Below are 23,526 nucleotides of genomic sequence, written 5' to 3' on the forward strand. Positions count from 1 at the left end.
GTATCTTTCATAAAATGTGAAAAAAATAACGTTCAACCGTCACTGGGCGGTTGATATGCGAGAAATTGTAAACTTTAACAATTTCAATAAAAGCCAATTTTAAGGGTGGGCTTATATGCTTCGGCGGCTTATATGCAAGTAAATACAGTAAATGATCAAGTGCGTCTATCCTTTACACTCAAGGATGATGTTTTCTGAATTTTAACCCTCTTAAGTTCAATGACTCAGTTCTTAGCTATAGGATCTTGACTGGTGGCTATAAAGCTTAATGTGATCATTAAGCCAATACTATGCTGACAGTCCTTCATTAAAATGACCACATCAGAAATGACTGAACTGACAAGTGTTAGGTAGACGGTGAACATCTGCTTGTCACGTTCTGTTACAGCCTTGCATAACTGAATTATAAATACAGCATCAAGCAACAGGAGGGATATGGAATCCTATGATTATTTGTGGTCATTTGATGTGCTACACTAATTCTGGCAGAAAAGGTCAAGACATGCTTATTTTAAATCATGAAGTACATACATTATATGTTACACAACCCTCATATTTCCTGCCTATAATGCTGAAAGAATTACAAGTAACAGGAGCTAAATAATAGAACATACCGTATTTTCACGACTATACGGCGCATCACATTTTAAACCGTAGTGTCTGTAACGAGTGCTATTTCTGTATTTGACACACAAAGAACGCAGCGTTAAAAAAAGACGCAGCCAGGCATGGCAAAACATACAGTAGCATAAACAAACACGCAACATCCACACGCTAAAAACACATTTTTAAAAAGGCAACAGAGGAAAAACTGAGTTTGGTTGTACTTTATTCAGCCATTTTACAATAAACTCACGTCATCGTCATCCACAAATCCATTAAAGTCCTAATTGTCGATGTCCGAATTGAACAATTGTCCAAATGAGTCATCGAAAACGCTGGGTCATCATCATTGCCATGTGGCTCCACAGAGATGATGGCAGCTTTGGCAAAAGCTCGAACAACCGTGCAAGCAGACACGCCTTATAGTCGTGAAACTACGGTAATTATTACATTAATCTGTGCATACCTGTGTCTTGTGCATTTGAACCAGTTGAGAATGTCTGTGCAGTGGGTATAGTAGACTTGGTCGAATGGATGAGCGTAAGACTCTTGCACGGTAACTGCGTAACTACAATCAGAAAATACAGAACAGGACGTATGAAAGAAAGTAAACCTTCCTAAAAAAAATCATGTTATTAATTATCAGATGATTAAAAGAGCTTTGTACGCAAATAAAATGGAAATAAAAAGCTTTCGCCCAATTGAGTATATTGAGTTTTTATAACAAATGAACACTGGAAAAAGAACAAAAATGTATCAAAAACTAAAAGAATTTCTCATCAATTGAAATGAAATTAAATTCTCAGTCTCCTTAGGAGGTGACAAAACTAGAGGCAATGCGTATTTCCATTTTCAATTCAAATAATGTTCCATTGGGATTTAATCCATCATTTTTTTGGTTTGATTGTTTATGAAAGCTTATTGAATTGTACATTTCGATTGAAAAATCAGCACTATAACATTTTTAGAATTATATACAATGTTGAAGGAAAACAGCTTGTCAAGCAGATGTATCAAAGTTAATCACTAAAAAACAAGATGGCATAGCTCAGTTTAACCTCAATTTTCAGTTGTTTGTAAATCTGTTGGGAACTCATTAGTCAATGTAGAATTGTTTGAAGATTTGCAAATTGTCCACATTTTCTTGTTGAACCTCTTAGTGGCAAATATTTCCTTAAATCTTTTATATATGAATTTTGTTTCATGTTTGGTTAAATATATTAAATGTTTTGGAATGTTTTGTTTTGTTTTCTGAAATAAAAATGAAAAATTCAATAAGAGCCTATCCCCGCTGACTTTTGGGCACAAAGCAGGGGACAACACCCCGAATCAGTGCCCAGCTGATCGCACGAGGAGACAAACAACCATTTACACTCATACTCATACCTAGGGGCAATTAGGAGTGTCCAATCAGCCTACAATGCATGTCTCTGGAATGTGGGTGGAATCCGGAGTACCTGGAGGAAACCAACGCAGAACATCCAAACTCCACACAAGTGGGCAGACCTGGATTTGAACCCACAACCCTAGAGGGTGATGTCCTATCACTCATTCGCCAAGCCATTTCTATGTTTATATATATATATATATATATATATATATATATATATATATATATATATATATATATATATATATATATATATATATATATATATATATATATATATATATATATATATATATATATATATATATATATATATATATATATATATATATATATATATATATATATATATATATATATATATATATATATATATATATATATATATATATATATATATATATATATTTTTTTTTTTTTTTTTTTTTAAGAATTTAAATCAAACTAGTGAATATTTTCTGTTTCTTTATTTTACATCAGGATAAATTCCTCATAAATCTGATAGATTTTTTGGAGCCCACAAATGTACAATTCGAGACCCTGACCGATAGGGCATTCTCCATCTTAAATGTTTTTATTCCTAGTGGTTACCACTTGCTTGGTGTCCTTGTAAAAATATATGGTTGGTGATATAGGATCAGCCTTATGTTCCTCCACAGGGTCATAACAGTACTGTGATTTCCACACCAGCAGTGAGTAAGACTACTCAAACAATCACTTCATTGTGGATTTACAGTGCAGTAGAGTAAACCTTTTTTCCTTTTTTTTGTCTTGATTCCTAACAAACCTGACCACTGAGATTTGATATAGGGATTTTTTCGTTCACTGCATTATTTGAGGTAGAGATTCATCTATTAAATCCTGTGCTGTATATTGGAGAGTTCTAAAACCTGACCTCTCCCAGTGGCTGCACACGTTAGGATCATCTGGGTTCAGGGAAGTCCCAAGAGAGATGAAGTTGAGCCACAGCAGCACTTGAGCATAGATGCCACGGACTCCCATTTTCTTTGTGTCTCTTTGGGAAGCAGAAGATAAAGATCAGGAAAACTGTACATTGTGCTCCTGTGATACCACACATCAAATACAACATTTGGAAAAACGCGCATGCAAGGTACAAAGTACGATAACTAAACATGATTGTATTATATCAGTAATTAATTATGATTAAGTTCATAATATAAAGATGAGGAAAAGCATCAATATTTTTTCTTATTTTCATTAATGCACCCTTAAATGGTTCAACATATATCATCCAGTTAGTACATAGTGCCAAATACTTCATGTAAACCCTCAAGACAGACTTTGCTGTGTTTTACATTTGTCATTTTCTGTAACCTACGATAACTCTCTTTTCAGCAAATAATTAGGCGAAAAGTATAGGGGCAGTCCAACACACCTGCGACATCTGGTACAATCAGTGGATTGTCAGAGTATTACTTGCTTTGCCCCTGCTTACCGCCGTGTATGCGCGACAATCTTCTGAGACCTCGTGCAGGTTAGATGTTAGTATTTTTTGTTATTTTATACTTTTTTTGTATTCGCCTCCTAAATTGTACTCGCCGAATTGGCGGTGCGGTTTCATTATACTTTTGCCTCTTAGTTTTATTCGCTGACTCGGTCGTACTTTTGTCGTCTCTTTTGGTCTTTGCTTTATTTTGCCCTGCTCCGTTTTTTAATGAAGTCTAGTTTTGTAAATCTCGATTCCTTTTGTTGAGTTGTGTATGGATCCATCTTCAACGACTTACCATACACAATGACATTAGAGTATTAATTATACTGATCACATGCTTTCCTTGGCAATTTAGAATTTAACTGGATGTGGATAAAGGCCCCCGGTGCCTATTTTACCAGTCCATTTTTGGTGTTGATATGATTTTTGAAATATTCAATTTTGATGACATCAGACATTACAAAAAACATGGCTACTGACATGCACTTGAATAAGACAAGTCGAAACGTGAGAGTAGCATGTAGTATTAATCTTTAGATGAGTTTAGGTTCAATCAAATCAAATCGTAGATGTCAGATGAGGCTGAGAGTTCAAGGAAGTACAGTGAAAGGACTTGTATGGATCCACTCAGCAATAGGCGGCTGGTGGAAGGATAGAGGGATGGATGGATGGGCGGATGGGTGAATGGGTGGGTGGGCAGATGGACCAAAGAGCTGTCCAAAGACACTAGAGACAAAATTGTACACTTCCACAAGGTTGGAAATGGCTACAGAGAAATTGCAAATCAGCTTGGTGATAAAAGTTCCACTGTTGGAGCAATCATTAGGAAATAGATGAAGCTAAACATGACGGCCAATTTCAATCGGTGCGAAGCTCTATGCCATATATCACCTTGTGGGGTCTCAATGATTCTAAGATAGGTGAGGAATCAGCCCTTAGCTATGCTCTGAAAAGAGTTGGGACCACTGTTTCCAAGGTGACTGTTGGTAATAGACTACAACAACATGGTTTGAAATCATGCACGGCCCAAAGGTTCCCCTGCTTAAACCAGCACATGTTATGCTGCGTCTTAAGATTGCCAATGACCATTTGGGAGAGTAATGGGGGAAGGTTTTGTAGTCAGATGAGGCCAAAATAGAACTTTTTGGTCATAATTCCACTAACCCAGTTTGGATGAAGAAGAATGATGAGCACCATCGCAAGAACACCATCCTACTGTGAATCATGGGGTGGTAGCATCATTCTTTAGGAGTCTTTTTCTGCACACGAGACAGGACATCTGCACGGTATTAAGGAGAGGATGACTGTGTCCATGTATTGTGAGATTTTGGGGAACAGCCTCCTTCAACAACATGGATGGTGCCTGGGTATTCCAACATGACAATAACCCCAAGCACACAGCCAGGAAAACCAGGTGTTGGCTCCGTAAGAAGCCTTTCAAAGTCTTAGCGTGCCCTAGCCAGTCTCCAGACCTGAACCTAATAGAATATCTTTGGACAGAGCTCAAATTCTTTGTTACTCGGCGACAGCCCAGAAACCTGACTGATCTGTCAGCAGGAGTTGGTCATTATCCCTTCTGCAGTACAAACCTGGCGAAAAAGTAGAGTAAATGTTTGACCTATATTGCCATCCTTCACCACTTGGCGGCTTCAGGAATTCTCGTTTTCTTATATTAATTATTCAAGTAAAAAATGTTCATAAAAATACAAAAAATCATGCTGAAACTCGCAAGCTGGAGACAATTCCCTGTCTTCCAATTGACGCTCAGAAAAATGGCGGAAGACGGGACTGTCACTCAACTCAGCACAAAATGAACGAATGAATGCATTTCATATATTTTTTTATACCGAAGTAATACAACCTGTAATGACAATAACTGAACCAAAACTTTTAATGAATCCTAAACCAACACCCCAGTTTCATTATCAATGCTAATCCCCCCTTTTTCTGCACAATGTGCCACCAAAGAGCCACTAAGATCTTAATGCAATGTCTAACTACCAGAGCCTGGCTAAACACCGAGCTTTATTAAGGAGCTGAAAGCTTCATTGACCAATTCACTCCCCTGTGGCCCCGATCTGGTCCATAATGATGGACAACACAATTTTGCTGACAAAGCAGGCTTATTGGTTGGCCTCTCTGGGCTTTTTGCGGTACACAGAATTATCATGCAGCTTCCTGTGACTCAAATAAGTTAATGGGGATGGAAAAACAGAACCAGATAATATTTTAAAGGTACTACAAAAATAGGTCAACATTCAAGAGTTGACAACTTATTGTGTTTTAGCAGCAGGCGGAAAAGATACAAGAGAATTGATTAATATGTAAAATGTTTCATCAAAGACATTTTACCCTACTTCAAATCTTTGGAGAGGTAAATTCAAAATTAACCAACAGTCCTGTCAAGCAGGTGTATTTCACACTCGCACTGGGAGTGTTTACATCCTAAATGTATATATCAAACTATTTGCATTATATAATTAACTTTTTTTCCCATATAAAACCAAAGTAAGTTGTTTGACCTAAATCAGGGGTGTCAAACTCCCTTTGTTCTGCGGGCCGAATACAGCTTAATTTGAGATCAAGCGGGCTAGACCAGTAAACTCATTGCAAAATTACATAGAACTAACAATAAGCCCACTTTTTCACTTTGTAATAGTCACTATTACTAATAATGAGTGGAAAGAGGTAAATTGGAGTAAATTATCAAAATGTTTATTAACAGAATTTTCCTTTTACATTATGAACAATATATTGTGAACAAGAAAATAAGATAAGAACATAAATAAATGTCAATTCATGTTGTCTGCACGTACTAAAACACTGCGCCCCTAGCGGATAATACAAGAACTACCAATTTTAAAGAAAATTCATATTTTTTTTACACAATGCAGCTTTCTTCCCCGGGCCGTACCAAACCACCAGACGGGCCGGGCCGTATGTTTAACACCCCTGACCTAAATAAAAAAATAATAAACTGTCATCTGATAACTAACACACTGTTTATTTTTTACCTAGTGGTTTCATTTATATATCCTGTAATTATCTTACTGAAACTGTGAAACCTGTCATTGTTCACGTTCAGGATTCTCATATTAAATATCAGGTTTTAAACCTATAAACGAGGTGGCTTACTTTAAAGTTTAAAGTAAGCCACCTCGTGGTGTAGAGGTTCATTCGCCTGACTTTGATGCAAGCAGGTGCCGGCTCGATTCCCGATGGTGGTGTTATGATTGGGAGTGCGGATGGACGTTTATTGCTGTGTGCCCTACGACAGACTGGCGACCAATCTAGGGCATATTCCTATCATTGCACATGGTATTTATAAGGTACCGTATGATACCAAAGATTTGTCTGCTGGATTATTTGAGTCAATATCATAAGGACGTTAATATGCTTGTTTTTGTAAATGTAAAATATCAAATTATTCAATTTAAAAAAAGAAATAAGCTTGATCTTGATGAGAATCTGAGCCTTTTTAATGACAGAAATTAACATTTTCTTATCAGGTGTATAAGATGTTGTGATGGCCAAATTGCTTCTGATGTCTCTGCTGGCCTAAACAAATATCTGAATCACAGACTGATGTTAATTATGTTTCATCCATGAATACTTAATTAATAATTCCAAATTGTCTGTCAGCTTACTTTCTTTGCTTTTCTCCTGGTTGCGCTGCTTCCAGATGTGTGTTTTCATATTTAAGAATCTAACCAATCACATTTCAGCTATTTGTTGCCAGCGTCAGAAATCTGCCTTGAGGCCTTCACAATCAGTTCTACAGACTCTGCTGCATAAAACAAGTGCCGATAAAACAGTTGCTTTAACGAATCAGATTTCGAGTTGGCAACACCAATGCCTTCTCTCAGGGGTACAGATACGTTATTGCTTTCACCAACTATGATTGGCTAGTGATAGAGTGGACTAGCCAGAGCTACCAAACTGTATCTGGAGCGAGCTACACAAGCAAATATATTGTTGTTGATTTAATAGTGGTTTTATTAACCCGCAATGGCTGAAGGAGGAGAAAAAAATGGATTTGTTTGCAGATTAACTGTCAAAGCCATTTTTCAAGATGGGCTTTTCAAGAAAAGCTGGACATCATCAAGAAAGGTCGGACAACTCCGAAGCAAGCAAGCCTGTCACAACCGGGAACAAACATTTTCAGCAATAAATCGAATAAAAACTTATGCCAGAAACTTATGCAAGAACTTATGTCTTTTTTAGCCCTCTTTTTGCATTAATTACTGACAAAAAGACCAACCAATTGCTGCTCCAAAACAACAGATGACTAGAATCACCCATGAAACTCCCTAAAATTTAGGGGGATTTCGGGTTAAAAGATTTTAGGGAGTTTCATGGGTGATTCTAGTCATCTGTTGTTTTGAAGCTTCCTTTTTTATAATGAAACAAAATTAGCATTGCCAACATAAAAAGAAATAGACTTCCAGCTTATTTTACAAAATCTATCCAGTAGCCAGAGATTGGACGCGTGTGTATTGGGAGGTGATTGGCATTCAGTCCGGGTTTTTCAGAGCGAGATGAAAAGAAAGAAAAAGGGGAAAAAAAGCGGAAAATTAAGGGGTCGTCTGAAGATTTCCGCTTATTTTTGGCCGTCTGCTCCCACTTCTCTTTCTTTAGGAAACTTCGACAAGGGCTGTGATAAACTGTATGTATTCTGTGATCTTTTGAAATTTATATGAATGTGTTTCGGGAGCGAGTTTATGGTGTAAAAGAACAAAATAGAAATCAACCTCCCCTATGATAACCTCACTTGATGGTGTTTGAAAACAATTCATTAATTTAATAATTTAAATTTCCCATTGTTTTTATAAAATGACCTTCTCTATTACTATTTATTGACTAATTATTGTCGATTTTTTATAATGAAACAAAATGAGCATTGCCAACATAAAAAGAAATAGACTTCCAGCTTATTTTACAAAATCTATCCAGTAGGAGTACAAAACAGATCATTTGAATAATTGACTTGATTTCCGTGGTCTGATATTTTATTGAGGTTAATGCATGAATAAAAATCCCCCACCCATTCCAAATTATTTCAGTGTTAACCAATACATATTCTGCGAAAGGACTAATCACTATACAGTGCTGTGTAATGAGTCCAAACCACATAATGGTTAATTTTCTTTTTGAAAACACTATCGTCACGTTAATAGTTCATGTGGTCCAACTACATCCAGAAATAAGGATGCTCTGTTTTCTTTACTTACAAATCTGAGCGTATGACCCATGAGGACTGCAAATCCAAATGCACAACAAGTAGTAAGTGACCTAAGACTGACAGCTTGGTGATCAAACATGGTGAATCTTTTTACTGCAGAGTTCATGAAAAACTCCATTGACATTCAAAACTTCATTAAAGTGATGAAATCTCTGGAAGAAACGACAGGACATGAGACACTGCAAGACATGCACCACCACCGCGGCTCAACACATCAAAAGTATTTTTTCTTTGTAAGGCACGGTTATTGAAATCTGAATCACTTGCCATATTTGGATGGCATATCTGTCTTATATAGCAGTCACATATACTGTAAGAAGGCAAGGACCTTCAGTTTTACTTAAGTTCCCTTAAAGCAAACAACTGATGCAAACCTGGGACACCTCAGTCCGCACTTTTCTCCTGAGAGCCCCATTATGTCAGCTGCGTAATTCATGAGTGAAGTCTGTCAGGCAGTCAAGGTGTTTTTTTTTAAGCTCTTGTGCAACTAACATAAATTATACACTGTAATTTGTCAGGCAGGCTGGACCCTCCACCCACCTTTTTATTGATTAAAGGCCTAAGAATGGTGCTGATTAAGCACAGGGCATTTTGAGATCAATTGAGCCTGTATCTGAGTCTGTGTAGACTTGTATGTATCCATGAACATTTTGTGCCAGGAAATAACACTTACTGTATTTTCTTGCATATTGACCCTCTCCGCGTATAAGCTGCACTTTTAAAATTGCTTTAAAATCATATAATTTTACAATTTCTTTCATATAAGACGACCCCTGATTCACAATTTTACATCCATATTCATGGTTTTAATAGGGAGTACAAATGCGTTACTTTGAAAGGAAAAACTTGAGAAAAATAATCGCACGTGGTATTTCTTAGATACTGCATGAATCGAAAGGACCGTCTTGTGGATTACACATTTTGAAAGGGTGTTTCCTGCACGTAGACAAATTCAAAAAGGAAGTGATGTGAGCTGGAGAACCAGGAAGTATGTCCGTAGCACTCTATTTTTCACCAAAATCCGGAGTGCAATAATAGTATGAGATACATATTACACAGGTATCAAGGCTGATATTCTAATGTTTGACGGCAAGACCTTCGATCAGCCTTAACAACTATGGGGATGTGCTGACATTATAAACACTACGAACGCATGTATCAAGGCTACTTGTGCCTGGCCAGTCATAGCACGTTTAACTACGGAAAGATGGCGGCGCGCTGAGTGAGCAATGGCAGGCACAAGTAGGTGAGTTTTTTCACGCAAGATCAGTTTGTTATAAATTTTAAAGTACAATGGCTATACATGGGATCATCAAGATTTAAATTTTGGGGTTTAAATCTATTTTTCCTATTAAAAACATATTTAAAAAATCCCATGCTAAGCGCCAATATAATTTTCACCTAATTATTGAAATATGTTCTGATTAATTCCTTACAGTGGTGTACCGAGGAATTTTGCGCCCCAGAACAAGTTCTAGAAGGTGCGCCCTCTCAATGTCCTCTCAATTGTAAAGGCAGCCGAATGTGATAAAATTCCTGGAAACTTAGCCAGTTAGACACCAATTTTCTTTTGTAAGTATTAAAAACTGGATTTAGAAATATATTGCAATAATTTTCAACTATTGATTTCTAAGGCGAAAATTTAAATATATTTATTTTCTGCGGCCTAAATTAAAATTTATGTATTTTGAGAGGATATATTTCTGACACAAAAATTTATATTTTCCAGATCTTGTTTAAAAGTCCAGCTGCTGCACCTGTTTGAGGTCATTAGCTGAATAAAGAGAGACCTGTCCACAACATACAATCAATAAGATTCAAATTTCTAAAATAGCCAAGAGCTGTCCAAACCATACCACACCGAGCTGCTTAGAGAGAAAAAATGGCAGTTAATATTTTTTGTTCATCTATATTCCTTTATCTTATCCTTACCTAAGTCTGAGGGTGCTGGAGCCTATACCAGTCCCAGCTACAATGAGCAGTAGGTTAGATTACACTTTGAAAGGTATCCCAGCCAATCACAGGGATACAATGAGACCAACAATTATTCTCACACCGTCTTACATCCAGGATAAGTTAACAGGGTTCAATCAGCCTACAATGCAAGTTTTTAAGATGTGGGAGAAAACCAAGAGCACAAATAGAATATGCAAATTACACAAAGGAAAGTCCTTAATCTCACCACTAGTGTATGCGACAGGCATGTGTAAATATTTTACCTGAAATTAGGCAATTAGCAGTTGTTTTAAAATTATTGGACCCTATCTTCAAGTAAAATAGAAACAATAAGCAAGAGAAAAATATTTAATTATTAACCTAGCTATGATATTCTAGTGTGGCTCCGTACACCTATTTTGTTTCGTATATTTACTGATTGCTCCAATGTTACTGTGTCCTTTAGTCATACCGTTGTGGTCAAAAGTTTACATACACTTGTGAAGAACATAATGTCATGGCTCTCTTGAGTTTCCAGTTGTTTCTACAACTCAGATTTTTCTCTGAAAGAGTGATTGGAACCGATACTTCTTTGTCAGAAAAAACATTCATGAAGTTTGGTTATTTTATGACTTTATTATGGGTGAACAGAAGTGATCACATCTGCTGGGTCAAAAATATACATACAGCAGTGCTAATATTTGGTGACATGTCCCTTGGCCATTTTCACTTCAATTAGGCACGTTTGGTAGCATGTCCCTTGACCATTTTCACTTTAATTAGGCGCTTTTGGTAGCCATCCACAGGCTTCTGGCAAGCTTCTGGTTGAATCTTTGACTGCTCCTCTTGACAGAATTGGAGCAGTTCAGTTCAATTTGATGGCTTTCTGACATGAACTTGTTTCTTCAGCATTGTCCACAAGTTCTCATTGGGCTTTAAGTCAGGACTTTGGGAAGACCATTTGAAAACCTTATATCTAACCTGATTTTGCCATTCCATTACCACTTTTGAACACACAACTGCGCCCAAGATCCAATTTTCGGGTTGATGACTTTAGGTTATCTTGAAGAATTTGAAGGTAATCCACCTTCTTCATTATCGCATTTACTCTCTGTAAAGCACCAGTTTCATTGGCAGCAAAACATCCCCAAAGCATAATACTACCACCACCACAGAAGGCATGGTGTACTTGGGGTTAAAGACCTCACCTTTTCTCCTCCAAACATATTGCTGGGCATTGCGCCAAACAGCTCGATTTTTGTTTCGTCTGACCACAGAACTTTCCAGAAGGTTTTATCTTAGTCTATGTAATAAGCAGCAAACGTCAGTCGAGCTTTAAGGTGCCACTTTTGGAGCCAGGGCTTCCTTCTTGTACGGCAGCCCCTCAGTCCATGGAGATTCAAAACACGCTTGACTGTGGACACTGACACCTGTGTTCCAGCAGCTTCTAATTCTTGGAAAATCTGCTTCTTGGTGATTCTCGGTTGAATCTTTGCCCTCCTGACCAATTTTTTTTTAAGTAGCAGGTGATAGCTTGGATTTTCTTCCTGATTGTGCCATGCACTTTATACTCACAAACAATTGTTTGCAATGTTGCTTTTGGGACCTGCAGCTGCTTTGAAATGGTTCCATGTGACTTTCCGGACTTGTTCAAATCAAGCATTCCCTTTTTCAGATCCATGCTGAGCTCCTTTGACTTTCCCATTGTAGCGTTTGTGGGCGTTTGCATCCAATGAGCCCTATTTAAATGGCCTCAGAGAAGTCACCAGCTGTACTCACTCATAATTACTCACACAAAGCTTAGAGGCCATGCTATGAAGCTCATTTCACTGACACAACTTTCTAAGTCACCAAAATTGCTCATTCGCGTTACTGTATGTATATTTTTGACCCAGCAGATTTGATCACTTTTTTTTCTGTTAACCCATAAATAAAGTCATAAAAGAACCAAACTTCATGAATGTTTTTTGTGACAAAGAATTATCTGTTCCAATCACACTATAAGAGAAAAATCAGAGTTGTAGAAACAACTGGAAACTCAAGAGAGCCATGGCATTATGTTCTTCACAAGTGTATGTAAACTTTTGACCACAACTGTATGTACTCTGCATGGGCATGTAGCTATATTTAGGTGTTTGTCAACTCAGTTAGGACGCTGACAGATTATTTTTGTATTGGCAGTGATGAATGCCTGGTCAGTTATTGGGCCTGTCGAGCAAAAACAGGAATGGAATCAGTTTATAAAATGAGCATGACGTGCTCCCCTCGATTTAGTATAGACCACAATAATCTTTCCAGTCCCAAAAGACGGCGGTGGCCATGTACGGTATTCGAGAGCCCCTATCCAGTCTGTTTTTCATATCTCCCTCCTCTACCACACCTGAATCAAATGATCAACTCAACAGCAATCTGCCCAAAAGCTCCATACTGATCCCGATTATTTGAATCAAGTTTGTTGGTGGAGGGAGACTTGGAAAACGGACCGGATAGGGGCCCTCGAGGACCGGACGTGGCCCCCCTGCCATAGGATAAGGAAATCAGTCAAACCCAGTTCATGAAACAGACAGCTCCATCTGAAGACCTAGTCCAGAGGAGAAAAGTCCTGAGGTATCCATTCCAGTTAGTATAATACTGCTTGGTTGTTATGTGTGTTTGTACCTCAGAAATAACATGCAATGTTATATTCTAAGGCAACAACAGGAGAGATTTTCTCATAGAAATAATAGATAAAAACACAGCTGCTTTTTTATGCAACCACATCTGATATAATGCCATTTCACTTATCTCCCAAGCCATACACTGTAAAAGGCTAATTTCGATACTTATTATGAGAGAAATTGCATTGCATATGTGCACAATAATATGATACCATGTCACATGATGTCAGACACACAACAAGTCCTAATTTCACAGTTTTTCCACACCAAAAGAAACACATAAAGAGGAGGGAGTTATGAAACATGTTGTTTGCAGGTTTTGCAAACAGAGAAGGCCTTACAGGTAACAGAGAATATATTCATTCCATCTATATCTCCATATTGGGAAGCACACTGTCATTTTGTTTGAACTGTTCTCTCTTGTTTACAAACAAGTACAGTGGTCACTTTAGTAATGATTGACTGTTATGGGGTCTGCAACACACAACAGTTTTTGAGAGGTGGGAAAAAAGCTACTGTACTCTTGGCTTAATATATCACCCGGCAAGCCAATAAACTTGAACAGAGGGGGTAGGCAGAAGCAGTAATCGAGACTGAAACCTCGCTGATTTTTCACACTGAGATTAAATGGTCTTGGTTAGGATGAATTTGTTGCTCCTTTCAACTGACATCAATCAATCAGCAGAGGGATAAAAATAGAGCTATTTATTGCCTGTGTTTTAAAGAGGACGCACAGGGGCCAGAAACTGTCAATTCTTTGGGTAGGTTGACACACCTGACTAAGCTTTCAACAAACCAATAATAAACAACAAAGATCTACCATACCCCTACTGTCTATTGTGGCAAATATCAAAGAATGTGAACCACACAAATTGATGAAAACACATTTGAATATGTATCACTTGTAATTGAAATTTGTTAAATATGTGATCAGCAAATCCAGATCGGTCCTCCTGTGTGGAGTTTGCATGTTCTCACTGTGCCTGCGTGGTTTTTCTCTGGGTTCTCCAGTTTCCTTCCACATTCCAAAAACACTCATGTTAGGCTGGCTGGACATTCTAAATCGCCCCAAAGTATGACAGTGAATATTTGTCTGTCTGCTTCTGCCCAACGATCGGCGGGCCACCGATTCAGGGTGTCCACTACTTCTGACCCGAAGTCAGGTAGGATAGACTCCAGCACACCCAGCTGCCCTGGTGAGGATAAGTAGTTCACAAAATGAATGAATATGTTATAAGCATTAAATCATGAATGGGCACTTGGTCATGTAATGTAAATCAATAAATCTAGTCTCTATTGTCCATACTGTTGAAATGTGTATGTGAGTATGAATATTTGTGTGCCCTAATTCCTGATGTGTAAGCACTGCGACTGAATGGTGAAGCGTCCATCCTGTTTTATCTGATGCAAATGAATTGACTTTACATAATACACACAGCTATTGGAATGGCACGCTGAGTCCCAAGGTTATCTGTTACCAGGTGAGAGTTATGTGCAGAGACAACTGGTGGGAAATTAAGATGTCATAATTCAATGTACAAAGCCCTGCTGAGAATAACTCAAACAAAATGCAACCTCATGATTCTTCTTGCCAAGAAACCTTTGATTTGGTGGACCACATACAATACTTTCCCAGCACCTCAAAGTACCTCAAAAACCCAAAACCCACTGAAACCTTGATAGCAAGTTAAATACTGTGCATTTTTGTCCGATAAGTAAGAACACACTAATGATAGAAAGTCCAAAATATGTGTTTTGCTGCCAATTGTCCTGAGGCGAGTTAACATGGGGGAAGTCCATCACCCTACTTCCTGTCCACTCTTGAGTGCCCCAGAGGGAAAGAAGCACTCTGGAGTCTTTCATGTTGCCATTCTATTTTTCCTTTTTTACTCCAATTTGTCTTTGTATTAGAATGAATAAGAGAGCCAGAGGGCTGCTGCCCTTAATGGTCTCTCGCTTTTACTGTTACTTCATGTGGTATTTGAATTTCATGATTTGCTATTTAGCCATTGCCTCATTACGAATAAAAGGACTGGAACTCAGACTTGACAGCGGCTTTATAACTTCTTCCCCTGAGTGACCAGATAATTGAACTCTATGGAACCAAAAGGAATTTTTGTTTTGGTTTCTGATATAGAGATACATATTCCTTAAACTAAACATTCACACATAGTGATAGGGCAAACAAGATGGGATTATTTTTTGTGTAACTTGATACAAATGCTGCTGGCTCAAGTCAATGAAACATCTATATACTGTACTACAACATGTCCTTGAGAACCAACAGTCAGTGTTCACCCATTTATCAACCCTCATTACACATATTGATTTGACAATATGGAGGCTTCCTTGATGAAAGGGTTCAGCAGACTGGAAATATATCGGATGCGTTGTCAAGGGTCAAGATATCGATGTAGGTATTATCAAGACCTACATTATGAACAACAAAACATGATAATATTTTGGTCTCGTAAATGTTTTTATTGCAACCCTTATTGGGGTGTCAAGTCTAAACGTTGTTGTCTTCCAATAATAATGACCATCCACTGATTTTAACAAATATCCCTGTATAAACTTATCATAGCCACTCTTTGTTTTTTAGTAATAGTAATATGGAAGCTTAAGCGTAAACTGAAATGATCAAATTTTGGTAAGGTTGATGTTTTATTTCAAACATGATTTATATTAACTCTATATTAAATTACTAAGACTTTATGGAGGATTTATCCTCACTAGGGTTGCTTGCGGAGGGTGCTGGACCCTATTATATTATAAATAACAATATAATAATTATATTAGGGGTGGCCCGGTGGGGCGAGTGGTTAGCACGTCGGCCTCACAGCTCTGGGGTCCCGAGTATGAAAAACAAAAAAATACAAATATAACATTGAAACAACATATTTTACAGTTTTTTTGTTATAACATGAATTTCACTCTCTCTACCCGTATTCTATATGGTGTACTGTATACGGGGGGGTAAAAAAAATAGGAATTAAATTCAAATTAAGCATTTTTGAAGGGGAATCCCTACTTCGCGGAAATGCACTTATCGCAGGTGGTCCCGGTCCCCATTAACCGCGATAAGCGAGGGAACACTGTACCGCATTTTCCTGACTATAAGTTGCACCACCCAGAAAATATATCATTAAGAAGGAAAAAAAAACATACATGAGTCGCACTGGAGTATAAATTGCATTTTTGGGGGAAAAACTGAAAAATCTATAAATAATCTGAAAAATACGGTAAGTATTTGGGGTTGTTGGAAGCAATTTGTATGATTTTGTTGAGACATCTGTTTCATACGTTGTGTGTTCAATCGTGGACCCCAGGTTTTATTTTTTGTGTTTGCTCATTTTTCCTCATTCCTTTTGTTGTGCCCCATGATTGACTGGCAACCAGTTCAGAAACCACCGCATCTTTTTGCAAAGTCAGCTGGGATAAGTCCCAATTTACCCGCAACCCTATTTATGATAGGAAAAAGAACAGAAAAAGAAAATTTCTTGAGTTCATTGACCTAATCATGACTGCGTGCAAACGGAAATGGATCTGCTTGAAACATTGCAACAGTCAGAGCAAAAAGGCAAACTCATGCTTTATGAATTATGCACTAAAATAATGCATAAATGTCTTAGTATATATTAAACAATAAAAAAGCACTGACTCTCATGACAGAGAGCGGTGAGTGGCCTTGAACAACTTTGATGACTTTGCTCTTTTCTCAAACTTGAAATCACACCCGCGGCGAATTAAAAAGATGAACAAACCTTGAGTGTTTCTAAAAATGACTCCTAATAGTAGTAAATTGCCATTTTAGTCGAATCACACCATTCAGTGTGTGTTATTATCCTAGCAAGTGTCCGTGTGGACTGATTCTTTACATTAGCTCTGGCTCCGCCAAAAGAACCAGCGGCATTAACTAGCAACCCTGCGTCAGCATCTTAAAACAGAATAACATTTAATTAAAGTAAAAGCTAAGGGAGTCGTCAAAAATTGCATTACTGTTATTGCAAGGGCACGTTATTGACAAATGTTTCTGTGACATACTGCAGGACACACTCACAAGAGCTTCTCAATAAATTGAATAACTTGACCAGAAATGAAAGCAGAAATTGAATGGAACTTTTCAAGCACTCGCCAGGCTTTGTCACTTCCTGTGTTATTTTCTACGTTCATGTTATTTGCTCCAGGGTCACTCAGAGAAATACTGAGAATGCTCTATTTATTTGACACAAGGTCCGCTGCCAGGGTGTCTCGGTGGATGAGTGGTTTGCGCGTCAGCCTCACAATTGGGGGACATGGGTTCAAATACAAGTCGCTCCACCTGTGTGGAGTTTGCATGTTCTCCCTGGGCTCGTGTGGGTTTTCTCTGGGTACTCTGGTTTCCTCCTACATTTCAAAGACATGCATGGTAAACTGATTGGACACTCTAATTGCCCCTAGGTAAGAGTAAGCGTGGACTGTTGTTTTTCTCCTTGTGCCTTGTGATAGGCTCCAGCACCCTCCACGATGCTAATAGGAATAAAGTAGTTCAGAAAATGAGATGAGATGAGGTCAATTCCCTTGGCATCTAGGTACTCAAGTGATTTAACCACAAAAACAGCCATTGACCAGAAAGAGATAGCCTGATAACAGTATTGCTCATGACCGCCATCTAGCGGCACTCGTGATTTCAGGAGATGCGTTCAACGCCGGGCGCTTCTTTGCCTCAGGGGATCAATGACAGCCTGTCTGACATGAAACCGCAAGGCAATCAATGCAAGAACAACAACAATGACCGTCCTGACATGTCTCATTAGTATCATTACCGTTGAGCACATTTTGTTGGAAAATTGGAACATTTTGTTTTCGCAGTCGTCAATATCAATCTCAAGTCACTTAACTTTGGAGTTATAATTTGAGCCTTTCTTCTACGAATTATAAGGTTCCACTGACAAATTCCAAATACAGTATAGTAAAAAAACTAATTAAAACATGTAAAAGTATCGTGTAAAAATGTATTACAAAAATGTTTGGTTACTACAGATCAATTCGCTACTGGAAAACACTCAAGGACAATCCAAATTAAACTGCTTGCAAAAGAAGATAAGTAAAATATGTAAAGTTTCCTGGAGGACAAATTCAGAGGATAGAGTTTGTACTATTTCATATAAATCCAGACCTACCCGCTAATATAAGGCGTGGGATGTAAAAATCCGACAGGAATATATTTTTTGAGCTCTTACCTTTACGATGCGTCCTCGATGAAGTACTTAATTCTTGTGACTTCAAGGGAAAGATTGAAAAATACTTCACGTTTTTAATTCTGTCAATATTTTTCTCCGAGAGAACGCAAAGTCATCGGAAGAAAACGGTTGTGTAGTTATAAGAACTTGTGCTCAGTCAGTACTGCTGATGCTCTTGCTGCAGCCTGACTCGCGATGTTGCCAAAGAGCAAGAAGGGTGGCAAGATGAGTCACCCCTTGTCTTCTGGTTTTTAATTTAGCGTTTAATAAACCTATGCTGCATGGAATCCTAGCAGTGCCAAAATCTTTTTCATTTATATTATTTTATAAGTATTTTTTTATTACACGTTAATTATTTTTCTTCATGTTTATTGATTTTTACATTTTGGCACAGCTGGGATTTGATGACAATTTGCTAAAATTTATAGATGCATTTGATTGTGAATATACATTTGATGTCGTACTCATTCATTAATTTCTTTTCCAAACTGCTTGTCTTCACAAGGGTCTCAGGGGGTGCTGGAACCTATCCCAGCTAACTATGGGCACCAAGCAGGGGACAGACCAGAATTGGTGGCCAGCCAATCACAGAGCATAAGGAGTTGGCCAACCATTCACGCTCATCCCACTAAAGAGCAATTTAGAGTCTTTAATCTGTATGTTTTGGGGATGTTTGAGGAAACCGGAGTACCTTGAGAAAACCCAGCAAGCACAGGGATAACATGCAAACTCCTCACGGTAAAGACCCACTTGGGATCAAACCCTCGACCTGTGATCCTATTTCATTTCAATTGAAAAACCTAGTAAATCGAGGGGCGGCCCGGTGATGCGAGTGGTTAGCGCGTCGGTCTCACAGCTCTGGAGTCCTGGGTTCAAATCCAGGTCACGTCTACCTGTGTAGAGTATGCATATTCTGCCTGTGTGGATTTCCTACAGGTAATCCAGTTTCCACCCACATTCCAAGAACATGCATGGTTGCATATTGGACACTCTACATTTCCCCTAGGTATGTGTGTGAGCTTGCATGGTTGTCCGTCCCTGTGAAGTAATCTTAAATAAACCAAAAATGTTTCCATACGTGTCATAGCCTTCAATCTGCGTCATAGTCATAATCGGTGTCACAGCCATCATCGGTGTCACAGCCATCATCGGTGTCGCAGTTCTGCTGCATCTGTGTCATAGAGAATTTGTATGTCCTTTGTCATAGAGAATGTGTATGTCATGCAATCTTGCCCTAATTAAACAGTTGATGCAGAAGGAGAGTCGTCGGAGATTGGAGAACGGAGACAGTCGAAGATTGACTGGAGTCTTGCGCAGAATAACTGTCTGTTCTCCCTCCGTGCTCTCCTTCTGCAGAAGTGTCAAAATCTCACTCATCTGCCTTGGCATGCTTACTTGTGTTCGACTTTGTGAATGTTCATCGTGGACCGGACAGTCCCCTTGTGCCCTGCGATCAGCTGGCCACTGATTCAGGATGTCCCCCGCATCTGGCCCAAATGTCAGATGGGATAGGCTCTAGTGCCCCCACAACCCTAATGAGGATAAATCTGTTCAGAAAATGAGATGAGAAATAATAAATTGAGGTTTTCATGGGCCCTTTCTCCCACTTGGATCCTGGGTATTGAGTTCCACTTTGCCACTCAATGATGCACCCATGATTGTTTTCTTGCTTATCTGCTGATGAATTTTGCCAAATCCGCATATTGCTCCAAACTTCAAATGCTCACACTTTTTTCTCCAAGATCAGGGCAAATTAGACACATCTCATGACCAACAAAGGACACCGAAACGAAGCTGTTCAACTTTAAAAGAAAGCCTTCACAAGTAGCTGTGACAGGTTTTTTTTATGTCCGCACTACACTTTTAGATCCTGATGAGACCTAAACGATTATTAAATATTATTTCTGTAATATATTATTAGATATGCGTATGGCAATTAAGTGTGAGATTGCGGGGGGCACATTGCGATGTTGAGTTTCAAATTAGACATTATTCAAGTCTGAAGATATTATGAGCGGTTAGCCGTTGAAAGATTGATCCAACCACAACTCAGACTAAGCGAATTAAAATGCACAATAGTATTTATTTTACAAAGGGAGCACGCCAAAAAAGTATCACAAGGTATAACAAAAAATAGCTCGACTGAGTCGGCCGATAAACTTATGACGCAAAGTACCTGCGATATAGCAAAGGTAGGGAACCTTGGGAGCGTATTGCTCTCCGTTAACCCTTTTTTTCATTCATTTTGAAATGATTAAAAAGGTACACATTTTCATGTATTTTTACTTTTCAATTCTGAGTTTGGCTCTTAAGGAATAACATTTGAAAATATGAATTTTTGATGTATATATACATATATGTAAATATAATACAAATTTTAGCTTACAGGTTAACGGAGGCGGCCCGGCGGCGTGTGGTCAGCATGTCGGCCTCTCAGCTCTGGGGCCCTGGGTTCAATCCCAGGTCGCTCCACCTGTGTGGAGTTTGCATGTTCTCCCTGGGGCTTTGTGGGTTTTCTCCAGAAACTCTGGTGTCCTCCCACATTTCACAGACATGCATGTTAGGCTGATTGAACACTCTAAATTGTTCTTAGGTATGCGTGTGAGTATGCTTGGTTGTCCGTCATCTTGTGCCCTGCGATCGGCTGGCAATCGATATAGCGTGTCCCCTGCCTCTGGCCCGAAGTCAGGTAGAAAAAGCTCCAGCACCTCCGTGCGACCCTAATGAGGATAAAGTAGTTCAGAAAATGAAATGAGATGAGACATTCCTTCATCTTCACCCTGACTTGTTGGCCAGTTAATGACAGGGCACAATTAACAACCCCACACAATATACGTAAATTAGAAATGCATTGAAATAAAACAATTTAACACTTCTTTGCGATATTTGGCTCACATTTGTTATGACATAAAATGATTTGTAGTTTCACGGGCTCAAGGTCTCATCTCAGAATTGGCTTGCGTGATTTTTTTGCAATACAAAGAAACATTCATTCATCCCTTCATTCATTTTCTGAGCCGCCCCAAAGAAAATAACCATATAAAAATATATGAATTTAGGTAAGATTCTGTATTTACTTTACTTATTGTATTTGTACTAACTGTATTAACTGACTATTGTTTAGTAGCTTTTTGTCCACCACCACATGAATGCATTTTGACGTAAGGCTGTGACGTCATTACGTTGCACTTCCTCCAAGTTAAGCTAATGTTTTTCCGATACTGTTTTCCTCACGCTCCGGTGGAACCGCTACCAGAGTATATTAGACATATGCACCCGGCTCTATCTTAATTTCAAAAGATGATTAAGACAGAAAAAATTCTGCATTTGAAGAGCAGTCGGGGACGGAAGGTCCGTGTTGTCCGCGAACATTACGTGAGGGAGCGAGTTCCATGCTACAGCTCTCTGTGTCAAGCTGGTTGTGACAACGGTGGTAAGCGGGAACTAAATAGTAAACGGGCTTGTATTTAAGGAAAGCACTCGCGCTACAGTGCTTTATGTACAAAGTCTCATCTTATTTTCCGAACCGCTTTATCCTCACTAAGGTCGCGCGAGATGCTGGAGCCTATTCCAGCTGACTTCGGGCACTATGTATCATAATACAACGTTATAAAAACAAACAGTACAATATGATGTCGCTAATGCTATCATTTTCGCTCGTATTTTGGATTTAAAAGTTTTGTGTTCGAATGTAAATGATTTTCCGTGTCTCCTGTGGTATACAGACAATCTATAGAAAATGAATGGCCGTAATGTTTTATCCCAACATGTATTACTAAATCATCCAGTGGCAGGTAAATCTTAATCTTCTGAATCTCTTCCCTCCTTTCTCAGATAGCAAGGTGTTGCCTGGAGATTTAACCCACTATGTGTTTCCTGATATCGGAGTGGTGGTTGACTACCAGGAGATCTTGGAGTTCAGAGAGCTGCAGGGTATTGTCTTCACTCAAACAGCCTGCCAAGCAGTCCATCGCTGCAAAGGACGTAGGTGAGTGCACTGACTCTTTTTAATCTTTGAGCAGCTATGCGGATGATTAAAAAGTTGGGCCAGTTGGATCAAACTTATTCTACCAGAAAGAATCTTGTTTAAAAAAAAAATAAAAACTGCTTTATTTATGTCAAGTAAAATTGCAACAGCATATATTTCTAAAGAAGTTGACAAAGTTACACTGAGCAGACACTTTTAAATGTGAGAATTGTTTGTTTTAGCCAATCTCAAATTTCAAATAGACATCCATTCTTGACATTCTTGTGATGTCAATTATACTCACGATGTTGTTTACAATCAAGTCGCTATTTAAATAGTCATAGATACAGATTTTGCTCAGAAATATCTTTTTTTTTAAAAAGCAGAGTATTTTGTATTTTTGTACCCTACAGCTATTTCTGTAGGTTGGTCAATGATTCCGTAGGTCAAAGCCTTCTATTTGAGCATCAGCACTCCTGGTTGTTTCAGCAAGACAATTCCAAACCACATTCTGTGTTTTACAAAAATCATGGCTTTGTAGTAAAAAAAAAGTGCCTGTACTAAACCGGCTGGCCTTCTCTCAATTAAAATCTGGCGCATTATCAACCGTAAAATACGATAACATGGGTCTCGGACTTTTGAACAGCTAAAGCTGTACGACATAAAAGAAAGTAAAAAAATCCACCTACAATGCTTTACCACTGATTGCCTTCGGTTAATACTGGCCGATAAATTGAACATAACTTTTGCCAACATAAATAATAAAAATGTTCGCTAAAACTCAATAGATTTAAGATCTATTATTTATAACACCCAAACACAATAAAGAACGGGGGCACTATGTGACGTGAACGCCAGTTTCCGACCAACATTCAGGAGATGATGGTGAGGAACAGCTATTCATTTAGCAGGAATAGCAGTTGAGTGGGGGACTCCCATCATGAAACTGAAAAGACTTTGTAACACAGATAAAATTAGCTATTATTTCAATTCTTCTGGTTTACAGTGCAGTTGAATCAAGATGGCATAAGGCTATAAGCCGTAGCAATGGTATGAATTT

The 23,526-nt window shown here is 38.4% G+C and overlaps 2 protein-coding genes across 2 annotated transcripts in view; one reads left to right on the forward strand and one right to left on the reverse strand.

The window, feature by feature from the left end:
* LOC144194254 (uncharacterized) overlaps positions 1-21,077 on the reverse strand; it is a 100,913-nt gene extending 79,836 nt beyond the window's left edge. The window contains exons 1-3 of the mRNA XM_077713183.1: positions 20,886-21,077; positions 2,889-3,008; positions 1,070-1,171 (exon numbers count right to left, since the gene is read on the reverse strand). Of these exons, the coding sequence (XP_077569309.1) occupies positions 1,070-1,171; positions 2,889-3,008; positions 20,886-20,923 (260 nt within the window). The 5' untranslated portion in view covers positions 20,924-21,077. The remainder of the gene's footprint in view (positions 1-1,069; positions 1,172-2,888; positions 3,009-20,885) is intronic.
* A 620-nt stretch (positions 21,078-21,697) lies between these two features.
* LOC144194098 (DIS3-like exonuclease 1) overlaps positions 21,698-23,526 on the forward strand; it is a 29,637-nt gene continuing 27,808 nt past the window's right edge. Inside the window, exons 1-2 of the mRNA XM_077712916.1 lie at positions 21,698-21,932; positions 22,334-22,487. Of these exons, the coding sequence (XP_077569042.1) occupies positions 21,800-21,932; positions 22,334-22,487 (287 nt within the window). The 5' untranslated portion in view covers positions 21,698-21,799. The remainder of the gene's footprint in view (positions 21,933-22,333; positions 22,488-23,526) is intronic.

This window comes from Stigmatopora nigra, chromosome 3 (genome assembly GCF_051989575.1).
Source record: "Stigmatopora nigra isolate UIUO_SnigA chromosome 3, RoL_Snig_1.1, whole genome shotgun sequence".
In the NCBI taxonomy this organism is placed as follows: domain Eukaryota; kingdom Metazoa; phylum Chordata; class Actinopteri; order Syngnathiformes; family Syngnathidae; genus Stigmatopora; species Stigmatopora nigra.